The following is a 20,904-nucleotide window of genomic DNA, read 5'->3' as shown; positions in this document are numbered from 1 at the left end:
CATGACCACTTTCCACGTGAGATATTTCAGATCCACAGTTTTAAGTGGTTCAAACCAATGTGATTTTAGGAAACTCAACACCACATTGAGATCCCAAGGTGCCACGGGAGGCACAAAAGGGGGCTGAATATGAAGCACTCCCTTTACAAAAGTCTGAACTTCAGGCAGTGAAGCCAGTTCTTTCTGGAAGAAAATCGACAGAGCCGAAATCTGGACCTTAATGGAACCCAATTTTAGGCCCATAGTCACTCCCGACTGTAGGAAGTACAGAAAACGACCCAGCTGAAATTCCTCTGTTGGGGCCTTCCTGGCCTCACACCACGCAACATATTTTCGCCAAATACGGTGATAATGGTTTGCGGTTACTTCTTTCCTGGCTTTTATCAGCGTAGGAATGACTTCCTCCGGAATGCCCTTTTGCTTTAGGATCCGGAATTCAACCGCCATGCCGTCCAACGCAGCCGCGGTAAGTCTTGGAACAGACAGGGCCCCTGCTGTAGCAGATCCTGTCTGAGCGGTAGAGGCCATGGGTCCTCTGATATTATTTCTGTAAGTTCTGGGTACCAAGCTCTTCTTGGCCCATCCGGAACCACGAGTATCGTTCTTACTCCTCGTTTTCTTATTATTCTCAGTACCTTTGGTATGAGAGGCAGAGGAGGGAATACATAAACCGACTGGTACACCCACGGTGTCACTAGAGCGTCCACAGCTATTGCCTGGGGGTCCCTTGACCTGGCGCAATATCTAGTTTTTTGTTTAGGCGGGACGCCATCATGTCCACCTGTGGCCTTTCCCAACGGTTTACCAACAGTTGGAAGACTTCTGGATGAAGTCCCCACTCTCCCGGGTGGAGGTCGTGGCTGCTGAGGAAGTCTGCTTCCCAGTTGTCCACTCCCGGAATGAACACTGCTGACAGTGCTAAGACGTGATTTTCCGCCCATCGGAGAATCCTTGTGGCTTCTGCCATCGCCATCCTGCTTTTTGTGCCGCCCTGTCGGTTTACATGGGCGACTGCCGTGATGTTGTCTGATTGGATCAGTACCGGCTGGTTTTGAAGCAGAGGCCTTGCCAGACTTAAGGCATTGTAAATGGCCCTCAGTTCCAGAATATTTATGTGTTGGGACGACTCCTGACTTGACCAAAGTCCATGGAAATTTCTTCCCTGTGTGACTGCCCCCCAGCCTCGAAGGCTGGCATCCGTGGTTACCAGGACCCAGTCCTGTATGCCGAATCTGCGGCCCTCTTGAAGATGAGCACTCTGCAGCCACCACAGTAGAGATACCCTGGTCCTTGGAGACAGGGTTATCAGCCGATGCATCTGAAGATGCGAACCCGACCACTTGTCCAAGAGGTCCCACTAAAAGGTTCTTGTATGGAACCTGCCGAATGGAATTTTGCTTCGTAAGAAGTTACCATTTTTCCCAGGACTCGTGTGCAGTGATGCACCGATACCTGTTTTTGTTTTCAGGAGGTCTCTGACTAGAGATGACAGCTCCTTGGCTTTCTCCTGCAGGAGAAACACTTTTCTGTTCTGTGTCCAGAACCATCCCCAGGAACAGTAGGCGTGTGGTAGGAACCAGCTGTGACTTTGGAATGTATAGAATACATCCGTGCTGTTGTAGCACTTCCCGAGATAGTGCTACTCCGACCAACAACTGCTCCTTGGACCTCGCCTTTATAAGGAGATCGTCCAAGTACGGGATAATTAAAACTCCCTTTTTTCGAAGGAGTATCATCATTTCTGCCATTACCTTGGTAAAGACCCTCGGTGCCGTGGACAGTCCAAACGGCAGTGTTTGGAATTGGTAATGGCAATCCTGTACCACAAATCTGAGGTACTCCTGGTGAGGATGGTAAATGGGGACATGTAGTAAGCATCCTTGATGTCCAGGGATACCATGTAATCCCCCTCCTCCAGGCTTGCAATAACCGCCCTGAGCGATTCCATCTTGAACTTGAATTTTTTTATGTATGTGTTCAAAGATTTCAAATTTAAAATGGGTCTCACCGAACCGTCCGGTTTCGGTACCACAAACAGTGTGGAATAGTAACCCCGTCCTTGTTGAAGTAGGGGCACCTTGACTATCACCTGCTGGGAATACAGCTTGTGAATTGCCTCTAGCACAGCCTCCCTGCCTGAGGGAGTTGTCGGCAAGGCAGATTTGAGGAAACGGCGGGGGGGAGACGCCTCGAATTCCAGCTTGTACCCCTGAGATACTACTTGAAGGATTTAGGGATCCACCTGTGAGCGAGCCCACTGATCGCTGAAATTTTTGAGGAGGCCCCCCCACCGTACCTGGCTACGCCTGTGGAGCCCCCGCGTCATGCGGTGGACTCAGAGGAAGCGGGCGAAGAATTTTGATTCTGGGAACTGGCTGACTGGTGCAGCTTTTTCCCTCTTCCCTCGTCTCTGTGTAGAAAGGAAGCGCCTTTGACCCGCTTGCTTTTCTGAAGCCGAAAGGACTGTACCTGATAATACAGTGCTTTTCTTAGGCTGTGAGGAAACCTGAGGTAAAAAATTTTCTTCCCAGCTGTTGCTGTGGATACGCGGTCCCAGAGACCATCCCCAAACAATTCCTCACCCTTATAAGGCTCTATGTGACTTTTAAAGTCAGCATCACCTGTCCAGTGTCGGGTCTCTCATACCCTCCTGACAGAATGGACATTGCATTAATTCTGGATGCCAGCCGGCAAAATATCCCTCTGTGCATCCCTCATATATAAGACGACGTCTTATGTTCGCAAAATAGTATCCCTGTTTGATAGGGTTACAGACCACGCTGCAGAGCACTATCTGCAGGTCTCAGTCTAGTACCTGAGTGTGTAAATACAGACTTCAGGATAGCCTCCTGCTATTTATCAGCAGGTACCTTCAAAGTGGCCGTATCCTAAGACGGCAGTGCCACCTTTTTTGACAAACGTGTGAGCGCCTTATCCACCCTAGGGGATATCTCCCAGCGTAACTTATCCTCTGGCGGGAAAGGGTACGCCATCAGTAACTTTTTAGAAATTACCAGTTTCTTATCGAGGGAACCCACGCTTTTTCACACTTCATTCACTCATTTGATGGGGGAACAAAACACTGCCTGCTTTTTCTCCCCACACAGAAAACCCTTTTTTAGTGGTACTTGGGTTAATGTCAGAAATGTGTAACACATTTTTTATTGCCGGGATCATGTAACGGATGTTCCTAGTGGATTGTGTATATGTCTCAACCTTGTCGACACTGGAGTCAGACTCCGTGTCGACATCTGTGTCTGCCAACTGAGGGAGCGGGCGTTTTTGAGCCCCTGATGGCCTTTGAGACGCCTGGGCAGGCGCGGGCTGAGAAGCCGGCTGTCCCATAGCTGTTACGTCATCCAGCCTTTTATGTAAGGAGTTGACACTGTCGGTTAATACCTTCCACCTATCCATCCACTCTGGTGTCGGCCCACAGGGGGCGACATCCCATTTATCGGCATCTGCTCCGCCTCCACATAAGCCTCCTCATCAAACATGTCGACACAGCCGTACCGACACACCGCACACACACAGGGAATGCTCTGACTGAGGACAGGACCCCACACAGCCCTTTGGGGAGACAGAGAGAGAGTATGCCAGCACACACCAGAGCGCTATATAATGTAGGGATAAACACTATCACTGAGTGAATTTTCCCCAATAGCTGCTTGTATAAACAATATTGCGCCTAAATTTAGTGCCCCCCCTCTCTTTTTAACCCTTTGAGCCTGAAAACTACAGGGGAGAACCTGGGGAGCTGTCTTCCAGCTACACTGTGAAGAGAAAATGGCGCCAGTGTGCCGAGGGAGATAGCTCCGCCCCTTTTTCGCGGACTATTCTCCCGCTTTTTTATGGATTCTGGCAGGGGTAATTATCACATATATAGCCTCTGGGGCTATATATTGTGATTATTTTGCCAGCCAAGGTGTTTTTATTGCTGCCCAGGGCGCCCCCCCCCAGCGCCCTGCACCCTCAGTGACCGGAGTGTGAAGTGTGTATGAGGAGCAATGGCGCACAGCTGCAGTGCTGTGCGCTACCTTGGTGAAGACTGAAGTCTTCTGCCGCCGATTTTCCGGACCATCTTCATGCTTCTGGCTCTGTAAGGGGGACGGCGGCGCGGCTCCGGGAACGAACACCAAGGACGGGTCCTGCGGTCGATCTCTCTGGAGCTAATGGTGTCCAGTAGCCTAAGAAGCCCAAGCTAGCTGCAAGCAGGTAGGTTCGCTTCTTCTCCCCTTAGTCCCTCATTGCAGTGAGCCTGTTGCCAGCAGGTCTCACTGTAAAATAAAAAACCTAACATATACTTTCTTTCTAGGAGCTCAGGAGAGCCCCTAGTGTGCAACCAGCTCGGGCCGGGCACAGAAATCTAACTGAGGTCTGGAGGAGGGGCATAGAGGGAGGAGCCAGTGCACACCAGATAGTACCTAATCTTTCTTTTAGAGTGCCCAGTCTCCTGCGGAGCCCGTCTATTCCCCATGGTCCTTACGGAGTTCCCAGCATCCACTAGGACGTCAGAGAAAAAGGGTTAATCTGGGATCAGTAACCGGGGAATCTAACCCAGCTTGCAGGATTGTTCCCAGGAAGGACCTGTCTTAAGGGGCAGTGTAAAAACGGATAAGCTGGGTCATCCAACCCGACTCGTGTTTACAGCTTGGGGAAATCCATGGGGACGCTGGTTCCTGCAATGCTGATACTGATCTGTGGGCAGGGCCAGAGTCTCTACTTGGGATAATGTTGCTGAGAAACTTCCAGCGTTACTGCACCCATGTGCAGCGTAAAAGGTTCTGACCAGGAAGAATACAGGTTGGAGGCGCAGTGGAAAGGGGTCAGTCCTGTGTTCCAAATCTCCGGTCAGACCAGGGACTTGGGTGGAAAAGTGGTAGAAGTGACAACAAAAAGGCATTTGGGGAAAGAATGACTGCAAATGACCTGCCTCACTTACAGAGCACACATCCTGAGCATAGATCCTGTCCTGTCCACAGCTACAGAGCATAAATCCAATCCTGCAACGTGCAAATATCTAGATAAAATCCAGGGAGTGGCAGGGGAGTTAGAAGGTGCAATATAACTCAAAGTGAGAGAACCTCTTCTACAAATACAGAAGCCAAGCACCAAAATCAGCCTGTGTTATATTAAGTAAATTGTACCTATACACAGCGTTCCCCCCCAGGATTAAAGTTTCAGGCGGTCCGCCCGGCAAGAGACGCCATGCCACCCGGCACTCTTGGACTCTGAGTCCCCTGACACCCGGCACTCTCACTAATTAGACCTTGTTGCAGGCGGACACTGCTTCCGGATGAACCGCCCGATGGGAAGATCATATGACATTGACACAGCCAAGCTACGCCGACGTCAGTGTCACATGATCTTCTCATCGGGCACTCCGTCCGGAATCAGTGTCCACCTGCAACAAGGTGTAATTAGTGAGAGTGCCGGGTGTCAGGGGACGGACTTCTTTCGCTGCAAGGTCAGTGTTGTGGGCTGCAGGGGGCGGCTGCCTGGCCTATCACAGTGCAGGGGGAAGGCTGCGTTCCCTCCGCCCTGAATAAAAGCAAGGGCACGCTGTTCAGGCGAGAACAGTCGCACTGACTGAGCAGCAGTGAACACAGTTCTGTGTAGTATACGCTGGGAGCTGTTAAAAAAAAAAAAAAAAACTATGTGGTGCCAGAAAGTTAGGGCAGCATCTAGGAGCTGCTTAGCATTCCGTGGGGGCATTATCTGTTCTGGGAGCCGCTTAGCATCCTGTGGTGCCAACTAGTGGGGGCATTATCTGGGAGCTGCTTAGCATTCTATGGCAGGGCAGTAATTATGTCTGTGACAAACTAATTGTGCAGTATGACGTATAATATTAAGTCAGGATTTAAACACTTTATTATTGCGAAGATCACCACCCGGCTACTTCTTGATGCCTCCCAGCGGGGAAAAATTTCTGGGGAGAACACTGTATACATATTTCTATTATTTCAGTAGCATGGTCTACCATCTTCAGGTTGAGAATACATGTTTTATATGAGGATGACTTACCTAGCTTTAAATGTATACTTTATTTTTCCTATCCACACAGCTATGCGCTATTCCTTCCATACAAAACAGGATGTGAGTGAGAAAGATAAACAGAAAAAAACCTGCTCGGCAAGTGAAATCTGTGCTTGGAGCGGTGACCATTTAGCTTCTAGCGTACTGACTAAATAAAAAAGAAACTTATCGGGATATAAACATATACGTCCTGCTCTGAAACACAGTTACGGCATATAGGGGCAGATGGATTAACCTGGAGAAGGCATAAAGGAGTGATAAACCAGTGATAAGCGCAAGGTGATAAACGCACCATACAATCAGCTCCAATACGTAAATTAACAGGTAGGAACTGATTGGCTGGAGCGTTTATCACCTTGCACATATCACTGATTTATCACTTCCTTTTGCCTTCTCCAGGTTATTACACCTGCCCCATAGTGTCACACAAGCACTCTGTGTATATAAAATAATGCAAGTGCAGTCATTAGTGTCTCAGTACATAGAGATCCTCACTTCAAGGGAATTTAGCTCTTACAGTAGATGTTGATGACGGAGTCTCGAAAAAGAATCTTCCCAAAGCTGAAAGCTGTCCCATTCTGAAAGAAAGAAAAATAATAGAATAAAACAATTTCTAGACCAAAAAAAAAAAAGAATCTAGGAGTGTGCTACACTATATATTACCTTGGAAGAAAGAACGGCAGATCTGTGTGAACAATTCCTATGGTAACATGTTACAAATAAGATATAACCCACAGTAACAGCTGTGATAGTTCCCAGGATCTTACTCAGAGGTCATATCAAATATGTAACATTACATGAACATACCTGCTTGCCTTTAGTACATGCGTTTGACTAGAACAGTGGTTCTCAAGCTCGGTCCTCAGGACCCCAAACAGTTCACGTTTTACAAGTTACAGCACTCAGCAGGTGTACTCATTACTCACAGACATATTTTAAAAGATCAACATGTGGAGCTAATTATTTAACTTGTGATTCTGTGAGGAGACCTGCAAAACATGCACTGTTTGGGGTCCTGAGGACAGTGTTTGAGAACCTTTGGACTAGGGAGAGGCCAAAAACGTCCTGTTTCATCATTGATGAATTCCATTTGTGAGATTTGTTTTGTTTTTTAAAACATGCATGCAATGTGTAAGAAACACGTATAAAACTCAACTCCTATGGACGTCAAATAAATTGCGTTTGTGATGCATTTCCACAAAATAATTTGAATACATAAACAAATACTGGTAAGGCCTTGCTACAGTCACAGATATAGAAGCACTCAAGCAGACTCTCAAATACTCATCATTGCTTACTATAGAACATACAAACTAAAGGGCCCTACACACTGGCCGACATCACTGCACGATATGAACGATCTCGTTCATTAATGAACGAGATAACGTTCATATCGTGCAGTGTGGAGGTACCAGCGATGAACGATGCGCGGCCCCGCGCTCGTTCATCGCTGGTGCCATGTCGGCTGTGCATGCAGGCCAATATGGACGAGATCGTCCATATTTGCCTGCACGTCTACGGAGCCGGGTGACGGGGGAGTGAAGAAACTTCACTCCCCCCCCCCCCCCCCGCCGCCGGGTCGCCAGTCGGGCACCTCGGCGGCACATCGCGGAATGTGTAGGGCCTATTAGACTTTGTGACCAGATGGCATCACTCCACAGGCAAAATTGCTGGGAAGTCACTATATTTAAGCAACCTGAGCGGGTTTAAGGCCTCCATACACCACAGCCCCATTTACCTGATCTAATGACGCCACTGATCACCAATGATTGTCGATCCTTCAGTGGATCAAGAAAACTAAACATGTTAAAAATCCCCAGTTTGTTGATCCTGACCGGATTTGGTCAAGATCAGGTAATCAGGATTTTTACCCCTGTTTAATGTTGCCGATTCACCATCCCAGCCGTAGGGGGATCGGGACATTTCAGCAATTTGTCTGTAATGTACGGAGACCTTTACTTCACTGATCCTGGGGTACAGGGATTCCCTCTCACTGTCAGTAACCGCCTGTTACTGGCTCTTCCCAATGCATCATGGGAAGGTACCTTCACCGCCAACACCAGGCTCATACACCGCACACAGAACCGCTTCCTTTTTAGTAGATGCAGTCAGGCTTCTGCAACGCCTCTTGTCAGTTAATGCCCCACTTGCCACCTACAATGGACCAGTGCTATGCTTGGCAGAGGGAAGAAGGCTTGAGCTTGGAGACACTGGGTCAGAGAATGGTAATGCATTTGGCACTTATCTAGCAGTAGCAGGCTACAAGCAGATGCGGGCATCTTGAATCAAGATTGTTTATTTACTCCAGTTTACAAAGACAATTTCTTAGCTGAAAGTGCTAGGAATATCACAGCATACAGATGTTCTTAGAAGTACCTATGACACGCACACTCAACAGAATATTTCCATACTTGTACACACAGGCTACAACCTGGAGTGCAATCAAGCTAAAGAGACGTGTTTGGTCAATTAACACTAAAAAGCCTTCTGCTTTGGGCAGTGTAACAGACATCTGACTACCTATGGCAGAATGTGACAAACTAATCATCAAACTGGTAACACCTTATAAATCAAACGTCTTAAAATACATATCTACAACTGGTGCATAATGCCTGCGCAGGTGCTGCAACTCCAGTCATTAAACGTTCTAGTGCAGCAGTGCCACCCATTAAATAAATTAAAATAAACGAAAACATTCCAAAAATGTGAAAACAACGTTCCTCTAGTCTCGGTGGCCAGTGCTGGTGGTTAACTCCTTTGGTCTGCAGCCACCAGACACTTACAACTGCGTCTGTATACAGGCACGTACTTACTATACATCATTGACATCTGCACTGTACTCTACCTATATACTGTATCTGTAACTAGAAACCTGCATTGTACCCTACGCAGTGTCGGACTGGGATATGAAGGGTACAGCGGGGAAATTTAGTAGTAGGGGCCCATGTTTAGAGGCTTGGCTAACCATTAGTGTATGGTCTGGGCCCCTTGATAAATATATATATACCCGTAATCACCTGCACTGTCCCCACCCCTGCCTATATATACGTGTAATCACCTGCACTGTCCCCTGCCTACATATACACCTGTAATCAGACACCTGCACTGTCCCCTGCCTATATTATACCCGTAATCAGACACCTGCACTGTCCCCTGCCTATATTATACCCGTAATCAGACACCTGCACTGTCCCCTGCCTATATTATACCCGTAATCAGACACCTGCACTGTCCCCTGCCTATATTATACCCGTAATCAGACACCTGCACTGTCCCCTGCCTATATTATACCCGTAATCAGACACCTGCACTGTCCCCTGCCTATATTATACCCGTAATCAGACACCTGCACTGTCCCCTGCCTATATTATACCCGTAATCAGACACCTGCACTGTCCCCTGCCTATATTATACCCGTAATCAGACACCTGCACTGTCCCCTGCCTATATTATACCCGTAATCAGACACCTGCACTGTCCCCTGCCTATATTATACCCGTAATCAGACACCTGCACTGTCCCCTGCCTATATTATACCCGTAATCAGACACCTGCACTGTCCCCTGCCTATATTATACCCGTAATCAGACACATGCACTGTCCCCTGCCTATATCTACCCGTAATCACCTGCACTGTCCCCTGCCTATATCTACCCGTAACCACCTGCACTGTCTCCTGCCTATATATACCCGTAACCACCTGCACTGTCTCCTGCCTATATATACCCGTAACCACCTGCACTGTCTCCTGCCTATATATACCCGTAACCACCTGCACTGTCTCCTGCCTATATATACCCGTAACCACCTGCACTGTCTCCTGCCTATATATACCCGTAACCACCTGCACTGTCTCCTGCCTATATATACCCGTAACCACCTGCACTGTCTCCTGCCTATATATACCCGTAACCACCTGCACTGTCTCCTGCCTATATATATACCCGTAACCACCTGCACTGTCTCCTGCCTATATATACCCGTAACCACCTGCACTGTCTCCTGCCTATATATACCCGTAACCACCTGCACTGTCTCCTGCCTATATATACCCGTAACCACCTGCACTGTCTCCTGCCTATATATACCCGTAACCACCTGCACTGTCTCCTGCCTATATATATACCCGTAACCACCTGCACTGTCTCCTGCCTATATATATACCCGTAACCACCTGCACTGTCTCCTGCCTATATATACCCGTAACCACCTGCACTGTCTCCTGCCTATATATATACCCGTAACCACCTGCACTGTCTCCTGCCTATATATACCCGTAACCACCTGCACTGTCTCCTGCCTATATATACCCGTAACCACCTGCACTGTCTCCTGCCTATATATACCCGTAACCACCTGCACTGTCTCCTGCCTATATATACCCGTAACCACCTGCACTGTCTCCTGCCTATATATACCCGTAATCACCTGCACTGTCTCCTGCCTATATATACTTGTAACCACCTGCACTGTCTCCTGCCTATATATACCTGTAATCACCTGCACTGTCTCCTGACTATATATACCTGTAATCACCTGCACTGTCTCCTGACTATATATACCTGTAATCACCTGCACTGTCTCCTGCCTATATATACTTGTAACCACCTGCACTGTCTCCTGCCTATATATACCCGTAACCACCTGCACTGTCCCCTGCCTATATATACCTGTAACCACCTACACTGTCTCCTGCCTATATATACCTGTAATCACCTGCACTGTCTCCTGCCTATATATACCTATAATCACCCGCACTGTCCCCTGCCTATATATACCTGTAATCACCCGCACTGTCCCCTGCCTATATATACCTGTAACCACCTGCACTGTCCCCTGCCTATATATACCTGTAACCACCTGCACTGTCCCCTGCCTATATGAGAGACCACTGCACACCTCGTCGGGCTGCTGTGACCCCAGCAGACCTCACTCACCAGGGACAGCGGGACCCGCCATAGCGAAGGCTCCGCGTTTTCGGCCCGGCTGAGATGGAGACAAAGGACGGCAGTGAAGGGCAGGAGAAGCAGGAGGTTCCGGCTGCCAGCAGTCGCCATCTCCATCGCCAGCAGCAGCCGGAGTGCGGCGCGTGTCACTTCCGGCAGCGTCACTCCTGAGCGACCGGATGCGGCGGGCGGGGCAGCAGCTGCTGACTCCATGCCATGCCAGTGACAGGCCGGCTCCTCCTGCGCTGTGTCTGCTGCTGTACGGTAATGCTATAGCGCTTCTTACAGGGCCCAGTGACAGTCACAGGGAGATGGCGGCTGCTAGCGATCAATGAGGGGCAGTTGTGGGTGTGATGGTAACTGGCAGCCATGCTGTGACTTGTAGTGCCCTTCCGTCTAAGCCCCTTTACATAATAGGCACTAGGGTGTATAGGGCACCTATCTGCAGGCCTTCCTGACTAGGGTGACAGTCTGAGTCACAGGGAGCACATTATCTCTGGGTTTCCAAACAATAAACATGGTCTTAAGGAAACATTTGATTTTCATGTGTGTAAAGATAATAAATATCAAGTTGTGGCCACTGTGTACTTCTTATCCTGATCGGAAAATAAAAAAAATCAATGTAATTGTTTTTAAGAGCGTACAATAATGAAGTATAGTATCTGTGTTATGATTCCTGGATGAAGTGCCGGTAGGTTGGTGCCCTTACCTAACTACCCGTCTCCTCCATATTCTCTTATCCTAGCTACCTGTCACCGCCACGCTGGGCCCTCCTGTATCCCAAAGCTGGGCATACACTATACCACAGGTTCTCAAACTCTGTCCTCAGGACCCCACACGGTGCATGTTTTGCAGGTCTCCTCACAGAATCACAAGTGAAATAATTAGCTCCACCTGTGGACCTTTGAAAATGTGTCAGTGAGTAATTAATTCACCTGTGCACCTGCTGGGTTACTTGCAAAACATGCACTGTGTGGGGTCCTGAGGACCGAGTTTGAGAACCTATGCACTATACCAGTGGTTCTCAAACTTGGTCCTCAGGACCCCACACAGTGCATGTTTTGCAGGTAACCCAGCAGGTGCACAGGTGTATTAAATTACTCACTGACACCATTTTAAAAGGCCCACAGGTGGAGCTAATTATTTCACTTGCGATTCTGTGAGGAGATCTGCAAAACATGCACCGTGTGGGGTTCTGAGGACCGAGTTTGAAAACCTGTGCACTATACAATTATCTGGCAGATCATCTGCCAGACCTGGCTGGTTGGAATTAAAATCTGGTAATGGACAATTGACAGTTTCCTCCCAAACAGTGGAAAATGGACATTAATGGGCCCTACACACTGATCGATCCGCCGCCGAGCTGCCCTACGGCGGATACGGCCGATGGGCGACCCGGTGACGGTGGGAGTGAAGTCTCTTCACTCCACCCGGCTCCATAGCAGTCCAGGCAAATATGGACGATCTCGTCCATATTGGCCTGCATGCACAAGCGACAGGGCACCAGCGATGAACGAGCGCGAGGCCGCACATCGTTCATCGCTGGTGCCTCGACACTGAAAGCTATGAACAGTGTCTCGTTCATTAATGAACGAGATCGTTCATATCTTTCAGTATTATCTGCCAGTGTGTAGGGCCCATAACTGTTGTTCATACAAATTGGTTAAATCTGTGATTTAACCAATTTGTATGAACAACAGGTTGTGTCTGTTATCCAGTGTTTAGGAGCAAATGGTCAATTGTCATTTGCCCTCATCCATTACCAGATTTTCAATCCAACCAGCCAGATCTGGCAGATAATTGTATAGTGCACAGGTTCTCAAACTCGATCCTCAGGACCCCACACAGTTCATGTTTTGCAGGTAACCCAGCAGGTGCACAGGTGAATTAATTACTCACTGACACATTTTAAAAGATCCACAGGTGGAGCTAATTATTTCACTTGTGATTCTGTGAGGAGACTTGGAAAACATGCACTGTGTGGGGTCCTGAGGACAGAGTTTGAGAACCTATGGTATAGTGTATGCCCAACTTAACACCTCTACTGCTGCAAAAGGGAAATAGTTCTCCCTCTGCCTGACCCCCAGCCCTCCTGCTTCCTCTTCTGTCCACTGGTTTAAGGCAAGTATTGCCAACCTCGGGCCCCAAGGCAGTCCAGGTGTTAGTACTATCCTTGCTTCATCAGAGAAGGTTAAATCAAAATTACTGAGGTACTAAATAAGTTACATGGATATCACTAAAACCTGGACTGTTAGTGTTCCTTGAGGACCGAGGTTAGAAATGCAGGGATTAGAGTATTCCCATTTTCTCTGACGTCCTAGTGGATGCTGGGAACTCCGTAAGGACCATGGGGAATAGCGGCTCCGCAGGAGACTGGGCACAAAAAGTAAAAGCTTTAGACTAGCTGGTGTGCACTGGCTCCTCCCCCTATGACCCTCCTCCAAGCCTCTGTTAGATTTTTGTGCCCGAACGAGAAGGGTGCAAGCTAGGTGGCTCTCCTGAGCTGCTTAGAAGTAAAAGTTTAAATAGGTTTTTTATTTTCAGTGAGTCCTGCTGGCAACAGGCTCACTGCATCGCGGGACTAAGGGGAGAAGAAGCGAACTCACCTGACTGCAGAGTGGATTGGGCTTCTTGGCTACTGGACATTAGCTCCAGAGGGACGATCACAGGTTCAGCCTGGATGGGTCCCGGAGCCGCGCCGCCGGCCCCCTTACAGAGCCAGAAGAGCGAAGAGGTCCGGAGAAAGCGGCGGCAGAAGACGTTCCTGTCTTCAAATAAGGTAGCGCACAGCACTGCAGCTGTGCGCCATTGCTCTCAGCACACTTCACACTCCGGTCACTGAGGGTGCAGGGTGCTGGGGGGGAGCGCCCTGAGACGCAATAAAAACGATATAAAAACCTTATATGGCTAAAAAAAATGCATCACATATAGCTCCTGGGCTATATGGATGCATTTATCCCCTGCCAGTTTCCTGAAAAAAGCGGGAGAAAAGGCCGCCGTGAAGGGGGCGGAGCCTTTCTCCTCAGCACACAAGCGCCATTTTCTTTCACAGCTCCGCTGGAAGGACGGCTCCCTGGCTCTCCCCTGCAGACTACACTACAGAAACAGGGTAAAACAAGAGAGGGGGGACACTATTGGCAGCTAATATATAATACAGCAGCTATAAAGGGAGTAACACTTATATAAGGTTATCCCTGTATATATATAGCGCTCTGGTGTGTGCTGGCAAACTCTCCCTCTGTCTCCCCAAAGGGCTAGTGGGGTCCTGTCCTCTATCAGAGCATTCCCTGTGTGTGTGCTGGGTGTCGGTACGATTGTGTCGACATGTATGAGGAGGAAAATGATGTGGAAGCAGAGCAATTGCCTGTGTTAGTGATGTCACCCCCTAGGGAGCCGACACCTGACTGGATGGTAGTAATTAAAGAATTACGTGACAATGTCAGCACTTTGCAAAAAACTGTTGACGACATGAGACAGCCGACAAATCAATTAGTGCCTGTTCAGGCGTCTCAGACACCGTCAGGGGCGCTAAAACGCCCGTTACCTCAGATGGTCGACACAGACCCTGACACGCATACTGAATCCAGTGTCGACGGTGACGAGACAAACGTAATGTCCAGTAGGGCCACACGTTACATGATCACGGCAATGAAAAGGAACCAGCTGATAGAAGGCTGGAAAATATCTTAAAAGGTATATACACACATACCGGTGTTATACTGCGACCAGCGATCGCCTCAGCCTGGATGTGCAGCGCTGGAGTGGCTTGGTCGGATTCCCTGACTGAAAATATTGATACCCTGGATAGGGACAGTATATTATTAACTATAGAGCATTTAAAGGATGCATTACTATATATGCGAGATGCACAGAGGGATATTTGCACCCTGGCATCTAGAGTAAGTGCGATGTCCATTTCTGCCAGAAGAACGTTATGGACGCGACAGTGGTCAGGTGATGCGGATTCCAAACGACATATGGAAGTATTGCCGTATAAAGGGGAGGAGTTATTTGGGGTCGGTCTATCGGACCTGGTGGCCACGGCAACGGCTGGAAAATCCACCTTTTTACCCCAGGTCACCTCTCAGCAGAAAAAGACACCGTCTTTTCAAACCCAGTCCTTTCGTCCCTATAAGGGCAAGAGGGAAAAAGGCCGCTCATTCCTGCCCCGGGGCAGAGGAAGGGGAAAAAGACTGCACCATGCAGCCTCTTCCCAGGAGCAGAAGCCCTCCCCCGCTTCTGCCAAGTCCTCAGCATGACGCTGGGGCTCTGCAAGCAGACTCGGGCACGGTGGGGGGCCGTCTCAAGAATTTCAGCGCGCAGTGGGCTCACTCGCAAGTGGACCCCTGGATCCTGCAGGTAGTATCACAGGGGTACAAATTGGAATTCGAGACGTCTCCCCCTCGCCGGTTCCTGAAGTCTGCTCTACCAACGTCTCCCTCCGACAGGGAGGCAGTATTGGAAGCTATTCACAAGCTGTATTCCCAGCAGGTGATAATCAAGGTACCCCTCCTACAACAGGGAAAGGGGTATTATTCCACGCTGTTTGTGGTACCGAAGCCGGACGGCTCGGTGAGACCAATTTTAAATCTAAAATCTTTGAACACTTACATAAAAAGGTTCAAATTCAAGATGGAGTCACTCAGAGCAGTGATAGCGAACCTGGAAGAAGGGGACTATATGGTATCTCTAGACATCAAGGATGCTTATCTCCATGTCCCAATCTACCCTTCTCACCAAGGGTACCTCAGGTTTGTGATACAAAACTGTCATTATCAGTTTCAGACGCTGCCGTTTGGATTGTCCACGGCACCACGGGTCTTTACCAAGGTAATGGCCGAAATGATGATTCTTCTTCGAAGAAAAGGCGTATTAATTATCCCTTACTTGGACGATCTCCTGATAAGGGCAAGGTCCAGGGAACAGTTAGAGGTCGGAGTAGCACTATCTCAGGTAGTGCTACGTCAGCACGGGTGGATTCTAAATATCCCAAAATCACAGCTGATTCCAACAACACGTCTACTGTTCCTAGGGATGATTCTGGACACAGTCCAGAAAAAGGTGTTTCTCCCGGAGGAGAAGGCCAGGGAGTTATCCGAGCTAGTCAGGAACCTCCTAAAACCAGGACAAGTGTCAGTGCATCAGTGCACGAGAGTCCTGGGAAAAATGGTGGCTTCTTACGAAGCGATTCCATTCGGCAGATTCCACGCAAGAACTTTTCAGTGGGATCTGCTGGACAAATGGTCCAATCGCATCTTCAGATGCATCAGCGGATAACCCTATCTCCAAGGACAAGGGTATCTCTCCTGTGGTGGTTACAGAAGGCTCATCTTCTAGAGGGCCGCAGATTCGGCATTCAGGATTGGATGCTGGTAACCACGGATGCCAGCCTGAGAGGCTGGGGAGCAGTCACACAGGGAAGAAATTTCCAGGGCTTGTGGTCAAGCATGGAAACGTCTCTTCACATAAATATCCTAGAGCTAAGGGCCATTTACAATGCCCTAAGTCAAGCAAGGCCTCTGCTTCAGGGTCAACCGGTATTGATCCAGTCGGACAACATCACGGCTGTCGCCCACGTAAACAGACAGGGCGGCACAAGAAGCAGGAGGGCAATGGCAGAAGCTGCAAGGATTCTTCGCTGGGCGGAAAATCATGTGATAGCACTGTCAGCAGTGTTCATTCCGGGAGTGGACAACTGGGAAGCAGACTTCCTCAGCAGACACGACCTCCACCCGGGGGAGTGGGGACTTCATCCAGAAGTCTTCCAAGTGATTGTAAACCGTTGGGAAAAACCAAAGGTGGACATGATGGCGTCCCGTCTCAACAAGAAACTAGACAGATATTGCGCCAGGTCAAGGGACCCTCAGGCAATAGCGGTGGACGCTCTGGTAACTCCGTGGGTTTTCCAGTCGGTATATGTGTTCCCTCCTCTTCCTCTCATACCAAAAGTACTGAGAATCATAAGACGGAGAGGAGTAAGAACGATACTCGTGGCTCCGGATTGGCCAAGAAGAACTTGGTATCCGGAGCTGCAAGAGATGCTCACGGAGGACCCGTGGCCTCTACCTCTAAGGAAGGACCTGCTCCAGCAGGGACCTTGTCTGTTCCAAGACTTACCGCGGCTGCGTTTGACGGCATGGCGGTTGAACGCCGGATCCTGAAGGAAAAAGGCATTCCAGATGAAGTCATCCCTACCCTGATCAAGGCCAGGAAGGATGTAACCGCAAAACATTTTCACCGCATTTGGCGAAAATATGTTGCGTGGTGTGAGGCCAAGAAGGCCCCTACGGAGGAATTTCAACTGGGTCGTTTCCTACATTTCCTGCAAGCAGGATTGTCTATGGGCCTAAAATTAGGATCCATTAAGGTTCAAATTTCGGCCCTGTCGATCTTCTTCCAAAAAGAACTGGCTTCAGTGCCTGAAGTTCAGACGTTTGTCAAAGGGGTACTGCATATACAGCCTCCTTTTGTGCCTCCAGTGGCACCTTGGGATCTCAATGTAGTTTTAGGGTTCCTAAAATCACATTGGTTTGAACCACTTGCCACAGTGGATTTGAAATATCTCACATGGAAAGTGGTAATGCTGTTGGCCCTGGCTTCAGCCAGGCGCGTATCAGAATTGGCGGCTTTATCCTATAAAAGCCTTTACCTGATATTTCATTCGGATAGGGCGGAATTGAGGACTCTAAGGTGGTTTCAGCGTTACACATGAATCAACCTATTGTGGTACCTGTGGCTACTAGGGACTTGGAGGACTCCAAGTTGCTGGACGTAGTCAGGGCCCTGAAAATATATGTTTCCAGGACGGCTGGAGTCAGAAAATCTGACTCGCTGTTTATACTGTATGCACCCAACAAGCTGGGTGCTCCTGCTTCTAAGCAGACGATTGCTCGTTGGATTTGTAGTACAATTCAACTTGCACATTCTGTGGCAGGCCTGCCACAGCCAAAATCTGTTAAAGCCCATTCCACAAGGAAGGTGGGCTCATCTTGGGCGGCTGCCCAAGGGGTCTCGGCTTTACAACTTTGCCGAGCTGCTACTTGGTCAGGGGCAAACACGTTTGCTAAATTCTACAAATTTGATACCCTGGCTGAGGAGGACCTGGAGTTCTCTCATTCGGTGCTGCAGAGTCATCCGCACTCTCCCGCCCGTTTGGGAGCTTTGGTATAATCCCCATGGTCCTTACGGAGTTCCCAGCATCCACTAGGACGTCAGAGAAAATAAGAATTTACTTACCGATAATTCTATTTCTCGTAGTCCGTAGTGGATGCTGGGCGCCCATCCCAAGTGCGGATTGTCTGCAATACTTGTATATAGTTATTGTTACAAACAAATCGGGTTGTTTATTGTTGGAAGCCATCTTTTCAGAGGCTCCTACGGTTATCATACTGTTAACTGGGTTCAGATCACGAGTTGTACGGTGTGATTGGTGTGGCTGGTATGAGTCTTACCCGGGATTCAAGATCCTTTCTTATTGTGTACGCTCGTCCGGGCACAGTATCTTAACTGAGGCTTGGAGGAGGGTCATAGGGGGAGGAGCCAGTGCACACCAGCTAGTCTAAAGCTTTTACTTTTTGTGCCCAGTCTCCTGCGGAGCCGCTATTCCCCATGGTCCTTACGGAGTTCCCAGCATCCACTACGGACTACGAGAAATAGAATTATCGGTAAGTAAATTCTTATTTTCTCACCACCCCCACCCTCCAGTGCTGTTATACCCCTTTTCCACCAAAATCCCGGGCCTGACCTGGGATATTTTACCCAGTATTTTGCCGGGTCATACCAGGCTTAGACCCCATTCTCACTGCACCATCGTACTGGGGGTTTTTCCAGAGTCGCCTCAGTTTCCACTGAACCAGGGTAAGCACAACAAACCTGTGGATGTCATTAAAGATGGCCTTTATTCAGGCCCACGAAGATGACGTCAAAAGGAAGGCATGGGGACTGTGTTAAGCGTCCAGCGCCCAGCTCTCCATCGAGACCTGCTCTGTGCCCAGTCTGTGTGCACCCAGCTCTCCTTCCATGCCTGCTCTCTGCCCAGCTCATCTGCGCACAGAAACAGCCTCTCCTGGAGAGGCGGTTATATGACTGCCAGTCACTATACCGACAAAAGCACTACAGTCGGCATGCCGACCAACAGGGCTTCACTGCACCCCCCGCCTGAAATCTAAACACTGAGATCCCGGCGTCATTATGATGACCGGCGGTATCCCAGGCGCCGGTAGCCCATGCCCAACCCGTCTCCTCTGGTCTCTGGGTGATTTGCACCTGCAACCTTTTTCTTTGTATGCAGTTATACTGAAAGGTCTCCGCAGGGTCGCACCTCTCATTACCGGTGTGCACCCCAGGACCCCTCCCTTGATTACATCAGCAGCCAGCACCCTGGAGGGATCAATCAGCGGCTTTTGCAATTGCCCGGGTAGAAAACCCTGGGTAAGAGCCCTTTCCACTGCAGTGTTACCCACTAAAAACCCTGCTTGATACCTGGGAAGAAATCCTGGGTAAGTAGTCCCGAAATTTTTTCCATTGAAACAATTTCCACTGGATTACTTGTACAGTAATTTGGTAGATAGCATTCTCTATAAGGTTCTTCAGCCACGAGAATGCATACCTCCCAACTGTCCTGAACACAGCGAGACAGTCCCGCTAATTGGACACTCTCCGGCTGTCCCTTCTGCGGGTCGCAGTGTCAGGGGGAGGGAGGGGGGGGAGCAGATTGGGAGAGTCTTGGGTAAAAAAACGCATCTCTTTTGATGTCAAATAACATATCAACCACTGCTAGTAGAGAACACCTACTTCTGTACCCCATCTAGTGCTGACAGGGTGAGAGGTTTGCATGCGAAAATGTTCAAGACCATTCCATACAACAGCTGGTTTTGTAGGGCAGAAGCCTATATATACTCTTCAAGCAGTTACATATCTCCTAGCCACCACTTAACTTGTCTGCCTTACTGAACAATAGGGCAGAATAGGGAATTGCCTATAACCATCGAACTATAATATTATGTTATGAGAAATTATATATAATATTTATTGTCATCTCCCTGGTTATAATGGTGTGTACAATTGGTAGGATAAATCTGTAAGATTTTGACTATATAGTCAAAATCTTATGAAAAGTTAGTGCATATCTCAAGATGTTAGGCAGCTTGCGATACAGATTAGATCCTGATGCGTGCTCCCGTGGGGTCGGTATCGTAAGGCTAGATAGACTGTGCAGGCAAGTTAATTTTGACTATCTAGTGTACTATCTAGTACAAAGTCAAAATTGGCACTTAGTCAAAATCGTACATCGACAAAATCTCAAGCACAGATAGTCAAAATCTGTACAATCTGTGCTATCTGGGCTCTGGGGGAGTTCAAGAGAAATTGCATAGTCAAAATCGGGCATAGCAAGGATCTCAGAGTGATATTTAATGATGCTGATTTTATAAATAAATAATACCCCTTTCAGATCGCCAATGTCGGATCCCACCCGTGAATTGGAAACGGGTCCTTACTGGGTGGGATCCGTTATTGGAGACTTCTGCGCTGCTACTGCTGGCTTTCCCACCTGGCAATATGCCACATCGGTTGCCATAGCGGCAGAGGCGGCGCTAGGAGATGACCTCATGTCCGCGCCGCCTCTCCCTATCTAGTAAACGGGTCCCGGGTCGCATCGACCCGCAAATCCGTTTACGCAGCCACTGCCCCGGTATTCAACCCGGATTGAATTACCGGGTCAGGCGACCCAGGAATTTGGACAGGGCGCTTTCACACCGCACAGTGACCTGTGTCGACCCGGCGGGTTATTTGTGCGATGTGAAAGGGGTATAAGATGCTTAATTCTCCCTCTTAGCATATAAGACAATAGTCGGAATTATTATACCTCTATTAATTATATAGATGCATAAACACCTTTCAAAAAAATCAAGTACAGATTGAT

The 20,904-nt window shown here is 48.7% G+C and overlaps 2 protein-coding genes across 10 annotated transcripts in view; one reads left to right on the top strand and one right to left on the bottom strand.

The window, feature by feature from the left end:
* The window catches only part of TMEM87A (transmembrane protein 87A), a 94,419-nt gene extending 82,583 nt beyond the window's left edge, over positions 1-11,836 (bottom strand). Inside the window, exons 1-2 of one of the 6 annotated variants that reach the window (XM_063947494.1) lie at positions 11,692-11,836; positions 6,532-6,614 (exon numbers count right to left, since the gene is read on the bottom strand). Coding sequence is in view for 3 of the 6 variants with exons in the window: in XM_063947490.1 (XP_063803560.1) it covers positions 6,554-6,614; positions 10,974-11,195 (283 nt within the window). In the remaining 3 variants the exon portion in view is untranslated. Of the gene's footprint in view, positions 1-6,531; positions 6,615-10,973; positions 11,254-11,691 lie in introns of those variants that run through there. The other 5 variants (XM_063947492.1, XM_063947493.1, XM_063947490.1 and 2 more) reach the window with 5 other exon arrangements.
* The window catches only part of GANC (glucosidase alpha, neutral C), a 194,657-nt gene continuing 184,900 nt past the window's right edge, over positions 11,148-20,904 (top strand). Inside the window, exon 1 of one of the 4 annotated variants that reach the window (XM_063947487.1) lies at positions 11,148-11,241. The gene's annotated coding sequence lies outside the window, so the exon portion shown is untranslated. Of the gene's footprint in view, positions 11,247-12,941; positions 12,997-13,476; positions 13,762-20,904 lie in introns of those variants that run through there. The other 3 variants (XM_063947485.1, XM_063947488.1, XM_063947486.1) reach the window with 3 other exon arrangements.

The sequence above is a fragment of the Pseudophryne corroboree genome, chromosome 12 (assembly GCF_028390025.1).
Source record: "Pseudophryne corroboree isolate aPseCor3 chromosome 12, aPseCor3.hap2, whole genome shotgun sequence".
In the NCBI taxonomy this organism is placed as follows: Eukaryota; Metazoa; Chordata; class Amphibia; order Anura; family Myobatrachidae; genus Pseudophryne; species Pseudophryne corroboree.
Note: the sequence above shows the minus strand (reverse complement) of the source record. Positions and strands in the feature narration are given on the sequence as shown.